A 23,850-nucleotide genomic window follows, 5' to 3' on the forward strand; every position below is an offset into this window, starting at 1 on the left:
ATCCTAAGGTAACCATACGCAATGCCAAGTGGTGGTATAAAAGCTTGCTGCCATTGGACTCTGGAGCAGTGGAAACACGTTCTCTGGAGTGATGAATCACGCTTCACCATCTGGCAGTTCGACGGACAAATCTGGGTTTGGCAGATGCCAGAAGAACACCTCGAATGCCTAGTGCCAGCTATAACGTTTGGTGGAGGAGGAATAATGGTCTTGGCCTGTTTTTAATGGTTTGGGCTAGGCCCCTTAGTTCCAGTGAGGGGGAATCTTAACACTACAGCATACAATGACATTCTGGAACAATTCTGTGCTTCCAACTTTGTGGGAAGGCCCTTTCCTGTTTTACCACAAACTCCAGAGGTGCCTTATTACTTTTATAAACTGTTTACCAACGTAATTAGAACAGTAAAAATAAATGTTTCGTCATACCCTTTCAGCCAATCAAAATTCAGAGCTTGAAACACCCAGTTTATAATTGTTTTTACTACCCCTGGATGGGAGACCAGACCAGAAGTGGTGTTGACGGGCTATAAATATATAAATCCCAATTCCCCAGGGCAGTGATTGGGGACATTGCCCTGTATAGGGTGCTGTCTTTCGGATGGGATGTTAAATCGGGTGTCCTGACTCTCTGTGGTCACTAAAGATCCCATGACACTTATTGTAAGAGTTGGGGTGTTAACCACTGGTGTCCTGGCTAAATTCCCAATCTGACCCTCATACCATCATGGTTACCTAATCATCCCCAGCTTCCAATAGCCTCATTCATCCCCCCTCCTCTCCCCTGTAACTATTCCCCAGGTCATTGCTGTAAATGAGTGTTCAGTCAATTTACCGGGTTAAATAAAATAAAAAATAATCAGGATTTGATAGATTACTAGATAAATGTCTGGATAGATTCTAGATTCCAGTATGCAACTAATACAAGTATGTTATTCCTTCAAAAACATGAATACTCTTCCAGGAAATATGATGACAGACAAAAGCACACAGAGGCACATGTTTTTATTTGAACACATAATTTGCTAACTAACATCTCAAATAGTCACAAAGTAGATTTAACATTGTAGCGACTATTTAAAATGTAACTCGTGAGGACTGTGGACATCTTGCCATAAGGGTTTCCCAGCAAGTCCCAGTCAGGTGATTATTTTCGAATTTGAACACAAATACAGTTGACACGCATCTCACCTCCCACGTTCCCTTTGTATCCGTTGTAGATCTCCCTCAGGCGACGATAACGGAAGGCCAGTTTCCTCATCCACTCCACCCCGCCCTGGACTCCTGTGGTGGCACCTCCACCACTGGGGCCGTGGAAACCATCCGCCAGGAAGTTGTAGGCGCTGATAAGAGGAATGAGAGAGAGATGTGGCTAGTTAGGAGAGATAGATGTTTTGTATGTTGCTAGTTTCGTAAAGTAGGGACTCTGCTGGTGGACATAAAAGCATTATTACATTGGACTATCATCATCATACAGAGAGGTTTGTATGTGACCTCTGAACAAAAGGAGGGTATCTGAATGTCTTGGTTGTTGACAGTAGCGTCACAGACACACCTCAGATCCTGTCCGTTGTCATCAGAGGCTACGTCTTCAACATGGACCTGATCACACTCCTAAGAAGAGAAAAGGAAAGGGGGGGGGGGGTCAACCGTTTAGTCAAAAATCGTCCCCATTCTGTCATTCTGTGACACAGTCACTAGCTCACCCCAACAACAGCTAATCTAACTGCAACAGCTTTAGAACTTAATTCAACACATAACGTTGCTAGCTGCCACATGCTTAGCCTCTTCTGACTGTTAAGCTCTTTGGGAAAGACAGTGAGTCGTCAGGGACAGAGAAGACTATCACTGTAGGTTCCTACCTCCAGGTCATTGAAGAAGAGGTGTGTGTCTGCCAGCTCAAAGATCAGCTCCTCCATCTGAAGGCCCAGGTTCAGCACAGTGTCGGAGTCCTACACAACCAACATTTATCTCTATTATACAGATGTCAGTACAGAGGCTGGGTCCTGCACAACCCCAAATACAGAGGAGAGACAGAGGTTAGCAAGAACGGAAAGCCATCTGATCATCTTTAAACTACAAATGAATCTTAATAAAATACAGAGCCTTCCGGGAATTATTCAGACCCATTGACTGGTTCCACATTTTGTTACGTTTACAGACTTATTCTAAAAAATGTCCCTCATCAATGACAAAGCGGAAACAGGTTTTTAGATTTGGAGAAGGGTACAAAAACATTTCTGCAGCATTGAAGGTTGCCAAGAACACAATGGCCTACATAATTCTTAAATTGAAGAAGTTTGGAACTACCAAGACTCTTCCAAGAGCTGAGCAATCAGGGGAGAAGGGACTTGGTCAGGGAGGTGACCAAGAACCCGATGGTCACTCTGACAGAGCTCCAGAGTTCCTCTGTTCAGATGGGAGAACCTTCCAGAAGGACAACCATCTCTGCAGCACTCCACCAATCAGGCCTTTATGTTAGAGTGGCCAGACGGAAGCCAATCCTCAGTAAAAGGCACATCACAGCTCGCTTGGAGATTGCAAAAAGGCATGTAAAGGACTCTCAGGCCATGAGAAACAAGATTCTCTGGTCTGATGAAACCAAGATTCAACTCTATGGCCTGGATGCCAAGCGTCACGTCTGGAAGAAACCTGGCACCATCCCTAAGGTGAAGCGTGGTGGTGGCAGCATCATGCTGTGGGGATGTTTTTCAGTGGCAGGGACTGGGAGACAAGTCAGGATCGAGGCAAAGATGAACGGCGCAAAGTACAGAGTGATCCTTGATGAAAACCTGCTCCAGAGCGCTCAGGACCTCAGACTGGGGCGACGGTTCAACTTCCAACAGGACAATGACCCTAAGCACACAGCCAAGTCAACACAAGAGTGGCTTCGGGACAAGTCTCTGAATGTCCTTGAGTGGCACAGCCAGAGCCCGGACTTGAACCCGAACTAACATCTCTGCAGAGACCTGAAAATAGCTGTGCAGCAACGCTCCCCATCCAACCTGACAGAGCTTAAGAGGATCTGCAAAGAAGAATGGGAGTAACTCACAAAATACAAGTGTGCCAAGCTTGTAGCATCATACCCAAGAAGGTGCTTCAATAAAGTACTGAGTAAAGGGTCTGAATACTAATGTAAATGTGATATTTTAGTTTTTGTGTGTAGATTGATGAGGGGGAAAATAACTATTGAATCCTTTTTAGATTTAAGGCTGTAACGTAACAAAATGTGGAAAAGGTCAGAATACCTTCCGAATGCACTGTACTGCCTTGAAAAACACAATGGCTCAAAATATGACCCAGATGATTTTGATATACCTTGCCAAACTTCTGAGAGAAGGACCCAGTGAGCAGAGAGTGGAAAATGATGATAGTTTCATCCAGATCCCACAGAAAGATTCGCTGAAAGAGAGGGGAAGAGGACAAATGGGTCAATAACTAAGGAATTAATCAGAAATACATTTTCATGATTCCAGGATCTTAAAAAAATAACATGAAATATATTAAAACAAGAACACATTTTAGTAGAGCAGAGACCTAAAGAGAATCACCGGAGTAGCTGATTAATGTGTTAGTCTGGAGCTATATGAATGAATGAATGGTTGTATGTCTGTGTTCATGTGGGCCTTATATTTACCTCCAGGTCAGCGTCAGTAGGCTGGTTGCTGTCTGATTTCTTGGTCTTCCCCTTGGCCTTCCCAGCAGGGTTCCTCCTCCCCGCCTCCTCCTGGTCCAGGGCCCCCATGGGGAGGGCCACACCTGTAGGCAGGGCTACCCCGGTCGGGAGGTTCTCACGCGGGCATGCATCTGAGGTAGAGGGCACAGACATGTTGAAGACTGACAGTTGACACACTGCGTTAAACTCTCCATGTTTCTGAAAGTTAAACACCTCAGCCTATATATGGCCTAACAAGCCCATAATCAAGGCAATGTAGAGAACCGAAAACAATTTTAACTTCCTACTTGATCCCACAGTGCTATCCATCCAGGTATATGTACACATGCAATGAATATGGAACTGGCATTCATACAGTAAGACAGAGTGATACCTATAACGGGAGGTATCAGAAGTACCTGGATGGTCCTAAGGTAAGACGATACTAGTAGCTATGGTAACTGGTACCACAGGTAGCTAGTAGCTATGGTAACTGGTACCCCAGGTAACTAGTAGCTATGGTAACTGGTACCCCAGGTAACTAGTAGCTATGGTAACTGGTACCAACAGTAACTAGTAGCTATGGTATCTGGTACCAACAGTAACTAGTAGCTATGGTATCTGGTACCAACAGTAACTAGTAGCTATGGTATCTGGTACCAACAGTAACTAGTAGCTATGGTATCTGGTACCAACAGTAGCTAGTAGCTATGGTATCTGGTACCAACAGTAACTAGTAGCTATGGTATCTGGTACCAACAGTAACTAGTAGCTATGGTATCTGGTACCAACAGTAACTAGTAGCTATGGTATCTGGTACCAACAGTAACTAGTAGCTATGGTATCTGGTACCAACAGTAACTAGTAGCTATGGTAACTGGTACCATAGGTAGCTAGTAGCTATGATAACTGGTACCAATGGTAACTGGTACCAACGGTAACTAGTAGCTATTGTTATGAGGAACGGCTGAAGTACCTGTAGTGCTGGGCAGTCCAGCCATGGCACTGCCCTCCGTCTTTATAGCTGGATACCCGGCCACACCCATACTGGATCCATTCTCTTCGCTATTGGGCAGCCCGGCGGGGACGTAGCTAAGGGGCGGGGCGTAGTACTGAGGGAACTGGGTCTGGCCCAGAGAGTTGACATTATAGCTGCTGAACTCCTGCAACAGGACAAACACACAGAGACATGAAGATCAGTGTGAAACAACAAGGCTGCATCCCAAATGAGAAACCTATTCCCTCTACACTGAGTGGACAAAACATTAAGAACACCTGCTCTTTCCATGACACAGACTGACCAGGTGAAAGCTATGATCCCTTATCTATGTCACTTGTTAAATCCACTTCAATCTGTGTAGATGAAGGGAAGGAGACAGGTTAAATAAGGATTTTTAATCCTTGAGACAATCGAGACATGGATTATGTGTGTGTGCCATTCAGAGGGTGAATTGGTAAAACAGAAGATTTAAGTGCCTTTGAACGGGGTATGATAGTAGGTGACAGGTGCACCGGTTTGTGTCAAGAACTGCAACGCTGCTGAGTTTTTCACACTCAACAGTCTCCTGTGTGTACGTTTTCAAGTATTCTATTCCCTGACGAATTGCTGCTGTTCTGAGGGCAAAAGAGGGTGGTGGGGGGGGCTACTACAGGGCTCTGGTCAAAAGTAGTGCACTATGTAGGGAATAGGGTGCCATTTGGGACGCAAGCCCACTCCACTAGCCTAGGCCCGCTCCACTAGCCTAGGCCCGCTCCACTAGCCTAGGCCCGCTCCACTAGCCTAGGCCCGCTCCACTAGCCTAGGCCCGCTCCACTAGCCTAGGCCCGCTCCACTAGCCTAGGCCCGCTCCACTAGCCTAGGCCCGCTCCACTAGCCTAGGCCCGCTCCACTAGCCTAGGCCCGCTCCACTAGCCTAGGCCCGCTCCACTAGACTAGGCCCGCTCCACTAGACTAGGCCCGCTGCTCCCTTAGACACGCTCCCTACGTAACAGTATAGTGACTTCACCGCGCGGGAAGGCTCTGTATAGAGATTTTTGTGCATGCCTTAAGACAGTTCACTTCACATAGGCTCCGGTGACATTTTTTGCTCTGATTTCCCTGTTCCAAGCCAGCCGTCCAGTCCTTACCTGGTGAGCCTCTGTAGCTGCGGAAGCAGTAGGGATGTTAGTGTACACACTGGATGTAGTGAAACTGGAGCCTGGCGGAGAAAAACCAGACACGTCAAAACATTGGAGAACAAAAAGAATAAATCAAACACAGACTGGAATCAATACTTCAACTCATTCTGACTATTCAAGATCCCTCAAGGGTCCGTAGTAACGTCAGTAGTGAAAAGTACAAGAACACATCTGTTTAAATTCTAGCCCCCTGATAGTTGTGTCCAGTAAACTGCCTGGTTCACACTATGGGACCGATCAGGAATGTGCTGGCACCGATAAGTCTTTTCCAGCACGTAGTGAGATAGATGGCTTGCCTTGGCTGGGGTATGAGCAGTGCACATGGCCTGGGTCTGGCTGGGTTGAGGTATATGCTGATCTGAAGCTGAGGAACCCAGGCTGGCCAACAGAGGGTGCTGCATCAGGCAGCCCCGTCTCTGACTTAATACCTGGCCACATAGCACCTGAGGGAGAGAGGGAGGGGAGGGAGGGAGCGAGCAAAAGGAGGTAGAACGGGAAAGAAGAAGAGAGATGTGGAGAAGGAAACAAGTTAGAAATAAATACTTTTCAGTCAAGAAAGTTGAAACTTATTTGTTGCAAGACGTTGCTGTCTAGCTTCAAGTGTAATAAACAAACCAAAGCGTGGTGTTGGGTTATTATGCAAGAGATGTTAGGAAGCTCTGCAGTGAAGCTTCCCCCGTAGGTACAGATCTAGGATCAGCTTCCCCCGTAGGTACAGATCTAGGATCAGCTTCCCCCGTAGGTACAGATCTAGGATCAGCTTCCCCCGTAGGTACAGATCTAGGATCAGCTTCCCCCGTAGGTACAGATCTAGGATCAGCTTCCCCCGTAGGTACAGATCTAGGATCAGCTTCCCCCGTAGGTACAGATCTAGGATCAGCTTCCCCCGTAGGTACAGATCTAGGATCAGCTTCCCCCGTAGGTACAGATCTAGGATCAGCTTCCCCCGTAGGTACAGATCTAGGATCAGCTTCCCCCGTAGGTACAGATCTAGGATCAGCTTCCCCCGTAGGTACAGATCTAGGATCAGCTTCCCCCGTAGGTACAGATCTAGGATCAGCTTCCCCCGTAGGTACAGATCTAGGATCAGCTTCCCCCGTAGGTACAGATCTAGGATCAGCTTCCCCCGTAGGTACAGATCTAGGATCAGCTTCCCCCGTAGGTACAGATCTAGGATCAGCTTCCCCCGTAGGTACAGATCTAGGATCAGCTTCCCCCGTAGGTACAGATCTAGGATCAGCTTCCCCCGTAGGTACAGATCTAGGATCAGCTTCCCCCGTAGGTACAGATCTAGGATCAGCTTCCCCCGTAGGTACAGATCTAGGATCAGCTTCCCCCGTAGGTACAGATCTAGGATCAGCTTCCCCCGTAGGTACAGATCTAGGATCAGCTTCCCCCGTAGGTACAGATCTAGGATCAGCTTCCCCCGTAGGTACAGATCTAGGATCAGCTTCCCCCGTAGGTACAGATCTAGGATCAGCTTCCCCCGTAGGTACAGATCTAGGATCAGCTTCCCCCGTAGGTACAGATCTAGGATCAGCTTCCCCCGTAGGTACAGATCTAGGATCAGCTTCCCCCGTAGGTACAGATCTAGGATCAGCTTCCCCCGTAGGTACAGATCTAGGATCAGCTTCCCCCTAGGTACAGATCTAGGATCAGCTTCCCCCTAGGTACAGATCTAGGATCAGCTTCCCCTCGGTACAGATCTAGGATCAGCTTCCCCTCGGTACAGATCTAGGATCAGCTTCCCCAAACCCAACCATTAGTGGGGAAAATGCAACAAGAGTCCAGCGGCAACTTCACTATACACCACAGATGGGCATCTTTGATGGGGGGGGGGGGGGGGGGGTTAGTGCACAATCTGGGGGGCCACAATTTGAACTGTGAGCAACACATTTTAGCAGCCTCCCCCTTGACAGCAGAGAGAAAAAAAAATATACGTTTTAGAGTTCATTTCCTGCAATTCTACACATTTTGCCATGGGGTGGAGACAGATTCTACACATTTTGCCATGGGGTGGAGACAGATTCTACACATTTTGCCATGGGGTGGAGACAGATTCTACACATTTTGCCATGGGGTGGAGACAGATTCTACACATTTTGCCATGGGGCGGAGAGAAGATTTTGCGATTTTATAAAGAATTTTCTGCAATTCTACACATTTTACTATAAAGCGGAGAGAAATGTTTACAGTTTTTAAATACGATATGAGTGAGAGTGACTAACTGGCTAGACTAACTTAGCAATAAAAAATGTTTTAGCTGACATGGGCTAATTGAGTGTGTCAGTGACTAACATAAAATGCACAACCATGTTTCCATATTGCACCATGTGTATTCTACTATTCTAACTCAACAGTAAGACCCCGACTGAGCTCCTAAATCTGCAGGCCTATAAAAAAGGGCCCCCCCCCATTGCCCATTCCTGCTTTACACTATATTAGAAGACGTAGAGCAGCGTGGAGGGACTGACCAAATGGTGGGAGGCCGTAGGTCTGTCCTGCTTGGGGGAAGGCGGTGTAGACAGTGGCCTGGGTCTGTTCTGCCTGGGGGAAGGCGGTGTAGACTGTGGCCTGGGTCTGTTCTGCCTGGGGGAAGGCGGTGTAGACTGTGGCCTGGGCCAGAGGAGGAAAGGCACCCTGGCTGGTGGCGTAGGATGTGACTGCTGGTCTGTAGGATAGACGAGGAGAGATAGACAAAATTCTGGAAACTTTCCAAATGTTTTTTATTTTTATTTTTTAAAGAAATTCCGGTTGAATGTTTCACAGATCTCCTGCTTATTCCTTCCTGAATCTTCCAACAGGGATTTTTTTAAATAATTATTTTGTTGTTGACATTTTGGGAAATGTGGGTCCTGAACAGATATGCTCAATAAAAAAGGTCTCTACAGACTTTCCACAGATACAGTCCTGTTAGCATTTATACAGTAGAACTAGAAATCATCATAACACTGATTACATCTGGCTGCACCATGCATTTCCCTGCGGGAACAATAAAGTTTTAATTGAACAGGCATGCAAGTCCCAACATACATGTAACCCAGTGTTTCACCAATCCTGGTCCTGGGGGCACATTTTGGTTTTTGTCTTAGCACTATCACACTTGATTCAACAAAACAACTCATCATCACGCCTTAGATTTTCAGGTGTGTTAGTGATATTACAAACTTCTTTGGCTCTGCAGGACCAGGAAACACTGAATAACCAATCACAGCAGAGGATATTCACCTGCTTCCTTGGTAGATGTGGGAGTTATATTCAGAGGCTGTTGTGGTGAGCGCTCTGCTGGCCACCGCTGGGGAAAAAAGAACAACGGTAGCTAAGCTCAATTTAATGTTTTTGTTACAAAACATGCTCTCATTATGACAAATGAAACGGGAGTGTAGACCCAAGGAGTGGGTTGCTCGTACTGGTGTGTGTGTGTGTGTGTATAGGGTGTGGTGTTCGTACCGGTGTGTGTGTGTAGCTCATACCGGTGTGTGTGTGTGTGTGTGTATGTAGGGTGTGTTGCTCGTACCGGTGTGTGTGTGTGTGTGTGTGATGGGTGTGTAGCTCGTACCGGTGTGTGTGTGTGTGTGTAGCTCGTACCGGTGTGTGTGTGTGTGTAGGTTGTGTAGCTCGTACCGGTATGTGTGTGTGTGTGTAGCTCGTACCGGTGTGTGTGTGTGTGTGTGTAGGTTGTGTTGCTCGTACCGGTGTGTGTAGGGTGTGTTGCTCATACCGGTGTGTGTGTGTGTGTGTAGGATGTGTTGCTCGTACCGGTGTGTGTGTGTAGGGTGTGTTGCTCGTACCGGTGTGTGTGTGTAGGGTGTGTTGCTCGTACCAGTGTGTGTGTGTGTGTGTGTGTGTGTGTGTGAGAGAGTTATGGACTCGTCACAAGCCCAAGGCCTCACTTCTCCTCTGTCTGAACCAACAGTCAACCATCTGTACCAATGAACCACCACTGATGTTGTCTATTCAACAGACAGTCTGATTCCATCTGTTCTTCATACCCACACACCCCAATAGACAGACATCTTCTCTTAGAAGCCACTCACCTCCATCAAGCTGGGCATTAGACAACGTAGAGTATGAATTGTCCTGATCTCCTGAGCCCAAGAGAGTAGGAGGGATCTGGTCATCACGTAGTCCCCTAAAAACACACATCGACATCCATGTACCAAATATCACAGCCTATTTCCTACCCACAGCACAGTCAGCACCAGAGTATGTGAGCGTCCTTTTCAACTGCTCCGCTAAAAAAACTGCTCCGGAGAAGAAAAAGAAAAAAAACTGCCGCTCCAAATTCACTCCATACGTTATAAATCACTATTTAACAAACATGCATCTATTTTTTGTGACTACCTGGACCTACCATTTGCTTTTGAAGTATTGAAAACAAACCATATGATTTGAATTAAAAGTATTTGTAATAAACATGAAAAAGGTGAATGTAAGAAGCGCTCACCATTTTAAAATAGGCTACATGTTATATTAAACAGCATATAAACACTCTAAATAGGTCAGGAGCCAGACAGGGAGACTAAGAAGGAACTACAATTGATTATTTATGCTGTAATTTCAAGGCTATAGCCTACAAAGAAATACATTGTGAAGCATTTGTGAGTGCAACATAATAGGCTGGTAGGGACATAAAGCACTCAGCACTTAAAACCTTTAATTTTAGTCTATAAATTGCGTATACGTTTGGACACCTACTCATTTCAGGGTTTTTCTTTATTTTTACTATTTTCTACATTGTAGAATAATAGTGAAGACATCAAAACTATAAAATAACACACATGGAATCATGTAGTAACCAAATAAGTGTCATAGTTTTGATGTCTTCACAATTATTCTACAATGTAGAAAATAGTAAAAATAAATTAAAACCCATGAATGAGTAGGTGTCCAAACTTTTGACTGGTAGTGTAGGCTGAATTAAATACAAATTACATGGGGGAAAAAATAATCTTATTTGGCTCAGTCTACAGTGCCTTTGAATTCATTTCTAGAAACACGAGTTTGTCCAGTCTGTGGCTTCAGGCTCATGCGATTGTGCCTGGAGTCAGGACAGCAGTGGAGAATGGCCTGCGCGCTTGCAGTCACTGGGGATGCTCAACACCCTTTTGGCCACTCTTGCCAGGCTGGGCAGAAATGCAGAGGTTTTCATGCAAAATACCCCTATTATAACAGAAAGCACTTTAAAAAGTTGGAATATGCCAGGCCTATTGTATATAGATAGTAAAACAAAAATTATGAGATCTGATTTTTTTGTTTATAAATACTTTGCTACAATGACACACTTAATTATCTACCCCTCTCATTCCTTTCTTTTAGCATGTGCACGTAGTAAGTAAACCATCATGCTTTGGGGATATGCGTCTTTTCAGATTCCACAATGATTATTTAGTTGTGGACACTACATCACCACACTCCCTCTCTTGCTCTTGGTCCTCATCTTTGTAAGTCAACCTTGATTTAAAAAAACATTGAAGGTTAGAAAATAAACAATTAAAACTGACCTTGGCTCTTGGTCCAGTCCAACATCCAGCTCATGTCTGGCCTTCTTGGTCTGTAAAAGTGAAACACATAGGCTACATCAATGACGTCAGCTCTTCTTCTCGTCTCCAAACACTTACACGTATCATTCCACCAAATAGGTGCCTTTCGAGCAGGTAATTTAGTGAATTTTTATTTCACCTAATTTTAATATTCTGTCAAAGAGCATATTCAACTTAATAAAAAATGTTTTCCCATCTCAAGAGGTAATTTTTTTGTTGTTGTTGAAATACTATAGTAACTGGTGAGAGGAGGAGAGTGTGTAGCTGCGAGAAGGAATTACACAACGAGCAAAATGAAAATACTGTTTGCATGTGGCTGCTATGACAGTTGTATCACAGGCTGTATCACAACTGGCCGGGATTGGGAGTCCCATAGGGCGGCACAATTGGCCCAGCGTCGTCCGGGTTTGGCTGGTGTAGGCCGTCATTGTAAATAAGAATTTGTTCTTAACTGACTTGCCTAGTTAAATAAAAGGTAAAAAAAAAAAAAAAAAAATGCAAATAGAGTGAACTGTGTTTGCATGTGATCAGGGGTGTAGTCATTCTGCCAAATCTGTTGAAAAACTATTCTTAAACTGAAGCAAATGAAAACGGGGATAAACATACCTGAATTTGTCCAATAGAAACTCTAATTTTGCAACTGTTGGACTAATGATTACACCCTAGATCAGCTAGATGCAGGCAAGAGTGTGCAAGGCGGTACTGAATGTGTCACTGTGTCACCTTGATTACTCTATAATTTCTGTCGAACCTGTGTGCACCTACGTTGCAAACGCTCATTCATACGCTAGGTTGTAGCATCCTCATGATGGGTACAGGGATAATTAGAGTATCATGCAGTAGTCTAAACCTATCGCTGTTACACTGAACTGGGTGAATGGGTGAAGTGTGAACTCACCGGCAATTCAGGCAGGTCCTGCGAGTCGTCCATGTCCGCTGAGCCACTTCCTCCTGACATGTCTCTCTACTTCTTGGGGAGGCTGTCTGGACACTGCTTCACACAAACGCATACAGACAGACAAAAACACACAGTATGTACAGAGTGAGTGGACAGGACCAGTGCTTTAAGTAGCCTCCCTTTTGACCAGCCGTGATCCCTTCCCCCATCCTCCCCTGACACATCGCCGGTTCAACCCCCGCCCTCCTTACTATCGTAGGATTTGATCAACAGAGGCGCGATATCGCCCCACGGGGGGGGGAGGATGTGGGGCACAGTTTGTCTAATCACCCGCACGGGAGGGCAGGCGAGACAGGTGAGACACGTGCAACACTGACGTTGCACCGTGACCCCACCACTCCAATGTTTACAGTTAAGTGGATTAAGGGGAGCGTGCCTCCTTACATGTGACCTAGCCTACATTTAGGGAAATGTATTCTCTGTGGATTATATCAGAGGCATTAGGTGTTCAGGTGCAAGCTGTCGTATCAATAGGTGGTCTGCTGGATAAGATCTAACCTCATTTTCAGCCACCAACCGTACGTTTACAGTGCATTCGGGAAAGTATTCAGACACCTTGACTTCCCCCCCCCACATATTATTAAGCTACAGCCTTATTCTAATATGTATTAAATAATTGTTTTCCCTCAATCTACATACAATACCCCATTATGACATAGCGAAAACAGGTTAAAGATGTTAGCAAATGTAATAAAAATCAGAAATACCTTATTTACATAAGTATTCAGAACCTATGAGACTCGAAATTGAGCTCAGGCGCATCCTGTTTCCATTGATCATCCTTGAGATGTTTCTACAACTTGATTGGGAGTCCACCTGTGGTAAATTCAATTGATTGGATATGATTTGGAAAGGCACACACCTGTCTATATAAGGTCCCACAGTTGATAATGCATATCAGAGCAAAAAACCAAGCCATGAGGTCAAAGGAATTGTCCATAGAGCTCAGAGACAGGATTGTGCCGAGGCACAGATCTGGGGAAGGGTACCGAAACATTTCCGCAGCGTTGAAGGTCCCCAAGAACACAGTGGCCTCCATCATTCTTAAATAGGAAGAGTTTGGAACCATCAAGATTCTTTAATTAAAAAATATATATAATAATTCACCTTTATTTAACCAGGTAGGCCAGTTGAGAATAATTTCTCATTTGCAACTGCGACCTGGCCAAGATAAAGCAAAGCACTGCGACAAAAACAACAACAGAGTTACACATGGAATAAACAAAAGTACAGTCAATAACACAATAGAAAAATCTATGTACAGTGTGTGCAAATGTAGTAAGATTAGGGAGGTAAGGCAATAAATAGGCCACAGAGGCGAAATAATTACAATTTAGCATTAACACTGGAGTGCTAGATGGGCAGATGATGATGTGCAGGTAGAGATACTGGGGTGCAAAAGAGCAAAAAATTATAATGATAATAACAATATGGGGATGAGGTAGTTGGGTGTGCTATTTACAGATGGGCTATGTACAGGTACAGTGATAGGTAAGCTGCTCTGACAGCTTCAAGTTAGCGAGGGAGATAAGTCTCCAGCTTCAGTGATTTTTGCAATTCGTTCCAGTCATTGGCAGCAGGTAACTGGAAGGAAAGGCGGTCAAGGGAGGTGTTGGCTTTGGGGATGACAGTGAGATATACCTGCTGGAGCATGTGCTACGGGTGGGTGTTGCTATGGTGACCAGTGAGCTGAGATAAGGCGAGGCGTTACCTAGCAAAAACGTATAGATGACTTGGAGCCAGTGGGTTTGGCGACGAATATGTAGCGAGGGCCAGCCAACGAGAGCATACAGTGGTGGGTAGAATAATGGGGCTTTGGTGACAAAACGGATGGCACTGTAATTTGCTGAGTAGAGTGTTGGAGGCTATTTTGTAAATTACATCGCCAAAGTCAAGGATCTGTAGGGTAGTCAGTTTTACGAGGGTATGTTTGGCAGCATGAGTGAAGGAGTGGTTTTTTTTCACCTTTATTTAACCAGGTAGGCCAGTTGAGAATAAGTTCTCATTTACAACTGCGACCTGGCCAAGATAAAACATAGCAGTGTGAACAGACAACAACACAGAGTTACACATGGAGTAAACAATAAACAAGTCAATAACATGGTAGAATAAAAAGAGAATCTATATACAATGTGTGCAAAAGGCATGAGGAGGTAGGCAATAAATCGAATAATTACAATTTAGCAGATTAACACTGGAGTGATAAATCATCAGATGATCATGTGCAAGTAGAGATACTGGTGTGCAAAAGAGCAGAAAAGTAAATAAATAAAAGCAGTATGGGGGTGAGGTAGGTAAATTGGGTGGGCTATATACCGATGGACTATGTACAGCTGCAGCGATCGGTTAGCTGCTCAGATAGCAGATGTTTAAAGTTGTTGAGGGAAATAAGTCTCCAACTTCAGAGATTTTTGCAATTCGTTCCAGTCACAGGCAGCAGAGAACTGGAAGGAAAGGCGGCCAAATTAGGTTTTGGCTTTAGGGATGATCAGTGAGATACACCTGCTGGAGCGCGTGCTACGGGTGGGTGTAGCCATCGTGACCAGTGAACTGAGATAAGGCGGCACTTTACCTAGCATAGCCTTGTAGATGACCTGGAGCCAGTGGGTCTGACGACGAACATGTAGCGAGGGCCAGCCGACTAGGGCATACAGGTCGCAGTGGTGGGTCGTATAAGGTGCTTTAGTAACAAAACGGATGGCACTGTGATAAACTGCATCCAGTTTGCTGAGTAGAGTATTGGAAGCTATTTTGTAGATGACATCGCCGAAGTCGAGGATCGGTAGGATAGTCAGTTTTACTAGGGTAAGTTTGGCGGCGTGAGTGAAGGAGGCTTTGTTGCGAAATAGAAAGCCGACTCTAGATTTGATTTTGGATTGGAGATGCTTAATGTGAGGTGCTCTCCCTAGATCTGGCCTCACGGCCAAACTGAGCATTCTAAAATATATTTTGATTTGATTTGTTTTTGGTTACTATATGATTCCATGTGTTAATTCATAGTTTTGATGTCTTCACTATTTTCTATCTTGTAGAATAAAGAAAAACCCTGGAATAAGTAGGTGTTCTAAACCTTTTGACCGGTACTGTATATATACAGTTGAAGTCAGAAGTTTACATACACTTAGGTTGGAGTCATTAAGACTCGTTTTTCAACCACTCCACAAATTCCTTGTTAACAAACTATAGTTTTGGCAAGTCGATTAGGACAGCTACTGTGTGCATGACAAGTAATTTTTCCAACAATTGTTTACAGACAGATTATTTCACTTATAATTCACTGTATCACAATTCCAGAGTGTCAGAAGTTTACATACACTTAGTTGACTGTGTGCCTTTAAACAGCGTGGAAAATTCCAGAAAATGATTTCATGGCTTTAGAAGCTTCTGATAGGCTAATTGACATCATTTGAGTCAATTGGAGGTGTACCTGTGGATGTATTTCAAGGCCTACCTTCAAACTCAGTGCATCTTTGCTTGACATCATGGGAAAATCAAAAGAAATCAGCCAAGACCTCAGAAAAGATATTGTAGACCTCCACAAGTCTGATTCATCCTTGGGAGCAATTTCCAAATGCCTGAAGGTACCACGTTCATCTGTACAAACAATAGTACGCAAGTATAAACTAGAGGTCGACCGATTATGATTTTACAATGCAGATACCGATTATTGGAGGACCAAAAAATCCGATACCGATTAATTAATTAATTTGTAATAATGACAATTACAACAATACTGAATGAACACTTTTATTTTAACTTAATATAATACATCAATCAAATCAATTTAGCCTCAAATAATGAAACATGTTCAATTTGGTTTAAATTATGCAAAAACAAAGTGTTGGAGAAGAAAGTAGAAGTGCAATACGTGCCATGTAAAAAAGCTAACGTTTAAGTTCCTTGCTCAGAACATATGAAAGCTGGTGGTTCCTTTTAACATGAATCTTCAATATTCCCAGGTAAGAAGTTTTAGGATGAGGTTATTATAGGAATTATAGGACTATTTCTCTCTATACCATTTGTATTTCATATACCTTTGACTATTGGATGTTCTTATAGGCACTATAATATTGCCTGTGTAACAGTATAGCTTCCGTCCCTCTCCTCGGCCCTACCTGGGCTCGAACCAGGAACACATCGACAACAGCCAGCCTCAAAGCATCGTTACCTATCGCTCCACAAAAGCCGCGGCCCTTGCAGAGCAAGGGGAACAACTACTCCAAGTCTCAGAGCGAGTGACGTTTGAAACGCTATTAGCGCGCACCCCGCTAACTAGCTAACCATTTCACATCAGTTACACCAGCCTAATCTCGGGAGTTGATAGGCTTGAAGTCATAAACAGCGCAATGCTTGAAGCACAGCGAAGAGCTGCTGGCAAAACGCACCAAAGTGCTGTTTGAATGAATGCTTACGAGCATGCTGCTGCCTACCATCGCTCAGTCAGACTGCTCTATCAAATATCAAATCATAGACTTAATTATAACATAATAACACAGAAATACGAGCCTTAGGTCATTAATATGGTCAAATCCGGAAACTATCATTTGGAAAACAAAACGTTTATTCTTTCAGTGAAATACGGAACCGTTCCGTATTTTATCTAACGGGTGGCATCCATAAGTCTAAATATTCCTGTTACATTGCACAACCTTCAATGTTATGTCATAATTAGGTAAAATTCTGGCAAATTATTTCGCAATGAGCCAGGCAGCCCAAACTGTTGCATATACTCTGACTCTGCGTGCAATGAACGCAAGAGAAGTGACACAATTTCCCTAGTTTAATATTGCCTGCTAACATGATTTCTTAATATGCAGGTAAAAAAAAATATACTTCTGTGTATTGATTTTAAGAAAGGCATTGATGTTTATGGTTAGGTACATTCGCGCAACGATTGTGCTTTTGTTAAATCATCCCCCGTTTGGCGAAGTAGGCTGTCTTTGTTAGGAAGAAATAGTCTTCACAGTTTGCAACGAGCCAGACGGCCCAAACTGCTGCATATACCCTGACTCTGTTGCACAGAACGCAAGAGAAGTGACACAATTTCCCTAGTTAAAATAAATTCATGTTAGCAGGCAAAATTAACTAAATATGCAGGTTTAAAAATATATACTTGTGTATTGATTTTAAGAAAGGCGCTTTTTTCACAAATGCGCTTGTTAAATCACCCGTTTGGGTGATCACCCGTCGAAGTAGGCTATGATTCAATGATAAATTAACAGGCACCGCATCGATTATATGCAACGAAGGACAACCTAGATAAACTAGTAATATCATCAACCATGTGTAGTTAACTAGTGATTATGTTAAGATTGATTGTTTTTTATAAGATAAGTTTAATGCTAGCTAGCACCTTACCGTGGCTCCTTGCTGCACTCGCAAAACAGGTAGTCAGCCTGCCACGCAGTCTCCTCGTGGAGTGCAATGTAATCGGCCATGATCGGTGTCCAAAAATGCCTATCACCGATTGTTATGAAAACTTGAAATCGGCCCTAATTAAATCGGCCATTCCGATTAATCGGTCGACCTCTAGTATAAACACAATGGGACCACGCAGCCGCCATACTGCTCAGGAAGGAGATGCGTTCTGTCTCCTAGAGATGAACGTACTTTGGTGCGAAAAGTGCAAATCAATCCCAGAACAGCAGCAAAGGACCTTGTGAAGATACTGGGGGGGGAAAAAGGTACAAAAGTATCTATATCCACAGTAAAATGGTTCCTATATCGATATAACCTGAAAGGCCGCTCAGCAAGGAAGAAGCCACTGCTCCAAAACCGCCATAAAAAAGCCAGACAATAGGTTGCAACTGCACATGGGGACAAAGATCATACTTTTTGGAGAAATGTCCTCTGGTCTGAAGAAACAAAAATACAACTGTTATCCATAATGACCATTGTTATGTTTGGAGGAAAAAGGGGGAGGCTTGCAAGCCGAAGAACACCATCCCAACCGTGAAGCACAGGAGTGGCAGCATCATGTTGTGGGGGTGCTTTGCTGCAGGAGGGACTGGTGCACTTCACAAAATAGATGGGATCATGAGGAATGAAACTTATGTGGATATATTGAAGCAACATCTCAAGACATCAGTCAGGAAGTTAAAGCTTGGTTGCAAATGGGTCTTCCAAATTGACAATGACCCCAAGCATACTTCCAAAGTTGAGGCAAAAGGGCTTAAGGACAACAAAGTCAAGGTACTGGAGTGGCCATCAAAGCCCTGACCTCAATCCCATAGAAAATGTGTGGGCAGAACTGAAAGAGCGTGTACGAGCAAGGAGGCCTACAAACCTGACTCAGTTACACCAGCTCTGTCGGGAGGAATGGGACAAAATTCACCCAACTTATTGTGGGAAGCTTGGGGAAGGCTACCCGAAACATTTGACCCAAGTTAAACAATTTAAAGGCAAAGCTACCAAATACTAATTGAGTGTATGTAAACTTCTGACCCACTGGGAATGTGATGAAAGGAATAAAAGCTGAAATAAATCATTATCTCTACTATTATTCTGACATTTCACATTCTTACCTTAAAGTGGTGATCCTAACTGAAATAAGACAGGTAATATTTACTAGGATTAAATGTCAGAAATGGTGAAAAACTTAGTTCAAATGTATTTGGCTGAGGTGTATGTAAACATACACATATATATATATATATATATATATAGTTATTTCTGAAGTTTACATACACCTCAGCCAAATACATTTGAACTAAAAGGAAACACCCTATTAGATACTATGCCTTCTGCAAATGTTTTAAAAACATTCCAATGACAACAAAAGTGTTGCGATGTAACATCCATAATGCCTCCTATGTCTCCAACATGCCAATATTTAGAAGCCCCCCCCCCCCCCCCCATATGGGTACTACTAGACAGATTAAAAGATTAATTCTCTGAAAAAGGTCCATTCTCTGAGACACTCAAAGTTGTGATTTGTGCCTGCACATATAATGTTCATAACGCTGGAATCGCCCAGTAGTACCAGCAGGCAAGACCAAAAAGCAAAGCTGAAGAAACAAATGAGGGCACTTATAACACAATTAAAAGTATGAAAAACATTCCCGTCATCTGCAGTGCAGTGTAACACTGATAGATTTGTTTTCATAGGAATTTAAAGTAAGATGGTTTAAAGGTTTGCAAATAGACCTGACCTGGGTATTTTCTATTGAATTTAGGCCTATTGTTAATCTGGCCTCTAGCCTAATACGCCGTTAAGATCTGGCTCGTGAGACTATTGTGAATCCAATACTATCTCGGTCTTGAAAACCATACGTAAGCTCGACCTAATCCCGGCACCTGCTGTTATGTAGGTAACCTGGAACTTGCTGTGCTCAGTGATTGCCTGATATTACCCTATGGTGTAGCCAGTTCTCAGAACCTTCACTAGAGAAATTCCTAACGTCAAAAAAAACAAAATAGCCTGTGTCGTTTTGTGGACAACAGGGGTAGAAGGTACTATTTAATTGCTTTACTATTTTCTACATTGTAAAATAATATTGAAGACAACAAAACTATGAAATAACACACATGGAATCATGCAGTAACCAAAGAAGTGTTAAAAAAAATCTAAAATATATTATATATTTGAGATTCTTCAAATAGCCACCCTTTGCCTTGATGACAGCTTTGCACACTTGTCATTCTCTCAACCAGCTTCACCTGGAATATTTTTCCAACAGTCTTGAAGGAGTTCCCACACATGCTGAGCACTTGTTCACTCTGCGGTCCGACTCATCCCAAACCATCTCAATTTGGTTGAAATCAGGGGATTGTGGAGACCAGGTCATCTGATGCAGCACTCCATCACTCTCCTTCTTGGTAAAATAGCCCTTACACAGCCTGGAGGTGTGTTGGGTCATTGTCCTGTTGAAAAACAAATGATAGTTCCACTAAGCGCAAACCAGATGGGATGGCGTATCGCTGCAGAATGCTGTGGTAGCCATGCTGGTTAAGTGTGCCTTGAATTCTAAACAAATCACAGACACTGTCACCAGCAAAGCATCTCCACACAATAACACCTCCTCCTCCATGCTTTACGGTGGCAAATACGCATACGGCGATCATCCGTTCAACCACACAGCGTCGCTCACATGACGATTGGAACCAAAAATCTCCAATTTGGACTCCAGACCAAAGGACAAATTTACATTGCTCGTTTCTTGGCGTAAGCAAGTCTCTTCTTCTTATCGGTGTCCTTTAGTAGTGGTTTCTTTGTAGGAATTAGACCACGAAGGCCTGATTAAAGCAGTCTCCTCTGAACAGTTCATGCTGAGATGTGTCTGTTACTTGAACTCTGAAGCATTTATTTGGGCTGCAATTTCTGAGGCTGGTAACTCTAATGAACTTATCCTCTGCAGCAGAGGAAACTCTGGGTCTTCCATTCCTGTGGCGGTCCTCATGAGAGCCAGTTTCATCATAGCGCTTGATGGTTTTTGCAACTGTACTTGAAGAAACTTTTAACGTTCTTAATTTTCCGTATTGACTGACCTTCATATCTTAAAAAAGTAATGGACTGTCATTTCTCTTTGCTTATTTTAGCTGTTCTTGCCCTAATATAGGCTTGGTCTTTTACCAAATAGGGCTGTGTCTGTATACCAGCCCTACCTTGTCACAACACAACTGATTGGCTCAAACGCATTAAGAAGGAAAGCTGAACCTCAAGCTGAACCTCGGCAAGACGGAGCTGCTCTTCCTCCCGGGGAAGGACTGCCCGTTCCATGATCTCGCCATCACGGTTGACAACTCCATTGTGTCCTCCTCCCAGAGCGCTAAGAACCTTGGCGTGATCCTGGACAACACCCTGTCATTCTCAACTAACATCAAGGCGGTGGCCCGTTCCTGTAGGTTCAAGCTCTACAACATTCGCAGAGTACGACCCTGCCTCACACAGGAAGCGGCGCAGGTCCTAATCCAGGCACTTGTCATCTCCCGTCTGGATTACTGCAACTCGCTGTTGGCTGGGCTCCCTGCCTGTGCCATTAAACCCCTACAACTCATCCAGAACGCCGCAGCCCGTCTGGTGTTCAACCTTCCCAAGTTCTCTCACGTCACCCCGCTCCTCCGCTCTCTCCACTGGCTTCCAGTTGAAGCTCGCATCCGCTACAAGACCATGGTGCTTGCCTACGGAGCTGTGAGGGGAACGGCACCTCCGTACCTTCAGGCTCTGATCAGGCCCTACACCCAAACAAGGGCACTGCGTTCATCCACCTCTGGCCTGCTCGCCTCCCTATCTCTGAGTAAGTACAGTTCCCGCTCAGCCCAGTCAAAACTGTTCGCTGCTCTGGCACCCCAATGGTGGAACAAACTCCCTCACGACGCCAGGTCAGCGGAGTCAATCACCACCTTCCGGAGACACCTGAAACCCCACCTCTTTAAGGAATACCTAGGATAGGATAAAGTAATCCTTCTAACCCCCCCCCCCCTTAAAAGATTTAGATGCACTATTGTAAAGTGGTTGTTCCACTGGATATCATAAGGTGAATGCACCAATTTGTAAGTCGCTCTGGATAAGAGCATCTGCTAAATGACTTAAATGTAAATGTAAGGAAAGAAATTCCACAAATCATCTTAAGGCACACCTGTTAATTGAAATGCATTCCAGGTGACTACCTCATGAAGCCGGTTGAGAGAATGCCAATGCCAATGCAAAGCTGTCATCAAGGTAGAGGGTGGCTACTTTGAAAAATATAAAATATTTTTTATTGAACTCTTTTTGGGTTACTACATGATTCCATGTGTTATTTCATAGTTTCGATGTCTTCACAATTATTCTACAATGTAGAAAATAGTAAAAATAAAGAAACCCTGGAAAGAGTAGGTGTGTCAACTTGACTGGTCCATAATATATATATATATATATATATATATATATATATATATATATATATATGGATAGGCCAATGAGTGATACTGTATGTTTCATTAAGGTTGGCTTCTTAGCATTCATAGCAATGGTTATCAACTGCACCGCAGAGATGGAACATTAGTCACAGAAATAGATGTGGGGGTACGAGATTTGACTTCAGAATAGTTAAAGGGTGTGTTAAGTGGTAGTGTCCCGTCCTCTCAGGTCGTTGGGGTAAAATTCGACTGGGTTAAAGTAGTGGAATAAATGTGTGGGTACTAACCGTACACTCATTGGCCTACCCTTATATTCACGGGGATCCTCTCAGAATCCTTCACTCTTGATCCACCCTATGCCTCAGCATCCTGTACATATTCTGCACTACTCTGACCATCTCAACCTGCCTCTCTCGCACCGGACACCTCCGATTCCCAGCTAAATGGGCAACCCTACAGTTGACAACTTTTTCCACCGAAACTACACATTGCTCTGTCCCATGTCCTCCTGCACACTTGGAATCTCTCCTACACACCGCTGCGACATGCCCATAAAAGTGACACACAACACAGCAAATCCTTGCCTTGCCTGGTTAAAAAAAAAGAAGCAAATCCAAATTCCATTCTATAACAATTAGCCGCGGGACTTTGACATAGATAATTTATCACGCATGCCCAAAACAGAAGTGTGTGTGCTAAGTTAGCTAACGTTACACACATTAGCAACAACACTGAATTTAACATAATCAGGTTCCACAAGGCTAACATTTATTTTCCTGAAATAAAAGGTGTTAGCGATGTCACGCTTACTAGAACATGCTAAGTTTTGCAGAGTAAACGTCAGCTTCTGAAGGTGACGTCCAGTTAGCAAATAAGAGACAAATTACTATTTAGTTACGTTAGGTGGCTTCTCGTTTAGCTAACTGAAAACAAAGAGGCATTGAAACGCTATAAATATAGTTGGAGATATTTAAATCTGCATTTAATTTCAATAACCCAGGTAAGTTTCCGGGGCCATTGCTAGGAGTTGGTTAGAAAGTGTTAGCCCGTTCGCGTATTGTTTTTAGCTACGTTAGCTGGCTAGCTAGCCAACTGAGTGTTGGAACTTCACTTCCAAAGTTTCGAAAATTCACCAACATGGATGTAGACTATATAGCTAGGTATATGATTAGAGTTAGTCAAATGTACCTTACCATTTGGGTAATGTGTTTTATTTTTTAGTTGAATGGCTTCGTATTGATTCCACACCGCTTTGTCTGTTGTTAGGGACCACTATTTGGCAGGAAGCTTTTATGGTACGCCGTACGCACGCGTGTGGTTAACCCTGAGAATTCAGTCCAGACCAGGGCCCGGGTTCCCAAAATGAACTTGCCTGGCTGGCCTTAAGATGCTTTTGGGAGAATCGGATTTATACATTTCTCTGGTCTAGACTACATTCTAAAATGTAACAGCAATTTGGGAGTCGTGTAAAGGAAAGTTTGGGAACCTCTGAAGTAGAGGCTCTGTTGTGATTTTGAATAATGATCGATTTGATGCGGTTGTCCTGGTTTTTACCACTAAACTTGTTTCTACATTAAAACATGTTTATGAAATTATATGGAATATAATAATTGAATGTACGGTAGCCTATTTTTCCAAAAGAGCAGCACCAAAAAAACAAAATGTACCAGACCATTTAA

At 43.7% G+C, this 23,850-nt stretch overlaps 1 protein-coding gene across 1 annotated transcript in view; it reads right to left on the reverse strand.

Annotated features, from left to right (window-relative positions):
* LOC120022598 (eyes absent homolog 3-like) overlaps positions 1-23,459 on the reverse strand; it is a 29,870-nt gene extending 6,411 nt beyond the window's left edge. The window contains exons 1-14 of the mRNA XM_038966570.1: positions 23,365-23,459; positions 12,272-12,364; positions 11,335-11,384; positions 9,868-9,962; positions 9,059-9,125; positions 8,305-8,501; positions 6,127-6,273; positions 5,780-5,850; positions 4,629-4,815; positions 3,635-3,804; positions 3,316-3,399; positions 1,860-1,949; positions 1,553-1,611; positions 1,189-1,340 (exon numbers count right to left, since the gene is read on the reverse strand). Coding sequence (XP_038822498.1) covers positions 1,189-1,340; positions 1,553-1,611; positions 1,860-1,949; positions 3,316-3,399; positions 3,635-3,804; positions 4,629-4,815; positions 5,780-5,850; positions 6,127-6,273; positions 8,305-8,501; positions 9,059-9,125; positions 9,868-9,962; positions 11,335-11,384; positions 12,272-12,331 — 1,429 coding nt within the window. The 5' untranslated portion in view covers positions 12,332-12,364; positions 23,365-23,459. The remainder of the gene's footprint in view (positions 1-1,188; positions 1,341-1,552; positions 1,612-1,859; positions 1,950-3,315; positions 3,400-3,634; positions 3,805-4,628; positions 4,816-5,779; positions 5,851-6,126; positions 6,274-8,304; positions 8,502-9,058; positions 9,126-9,867; positions 9,963-11,334; positions 11,385-12,271; positions 12,365-23,364) is intronic.
* Between the last annotated feature and the right edge of the window lie 391 nt (positions 23,460-23,850).

This window comes from Salvelinus namaycush, chromosome 27 (assembly GCF_016432855.1).
Source record: "Salvelinus namaycush isolate Seneca chromosome 27, SaNama_1.0, whole genome shotgun sequence".
NCBI classification, from domain to species: domain Eukaryota; kingdom Metazoa; phylum Chordata; class Actinopteri; order Salmoniformes; family Salmonidae; genus Salvelinus; species Salvelinus namaycush.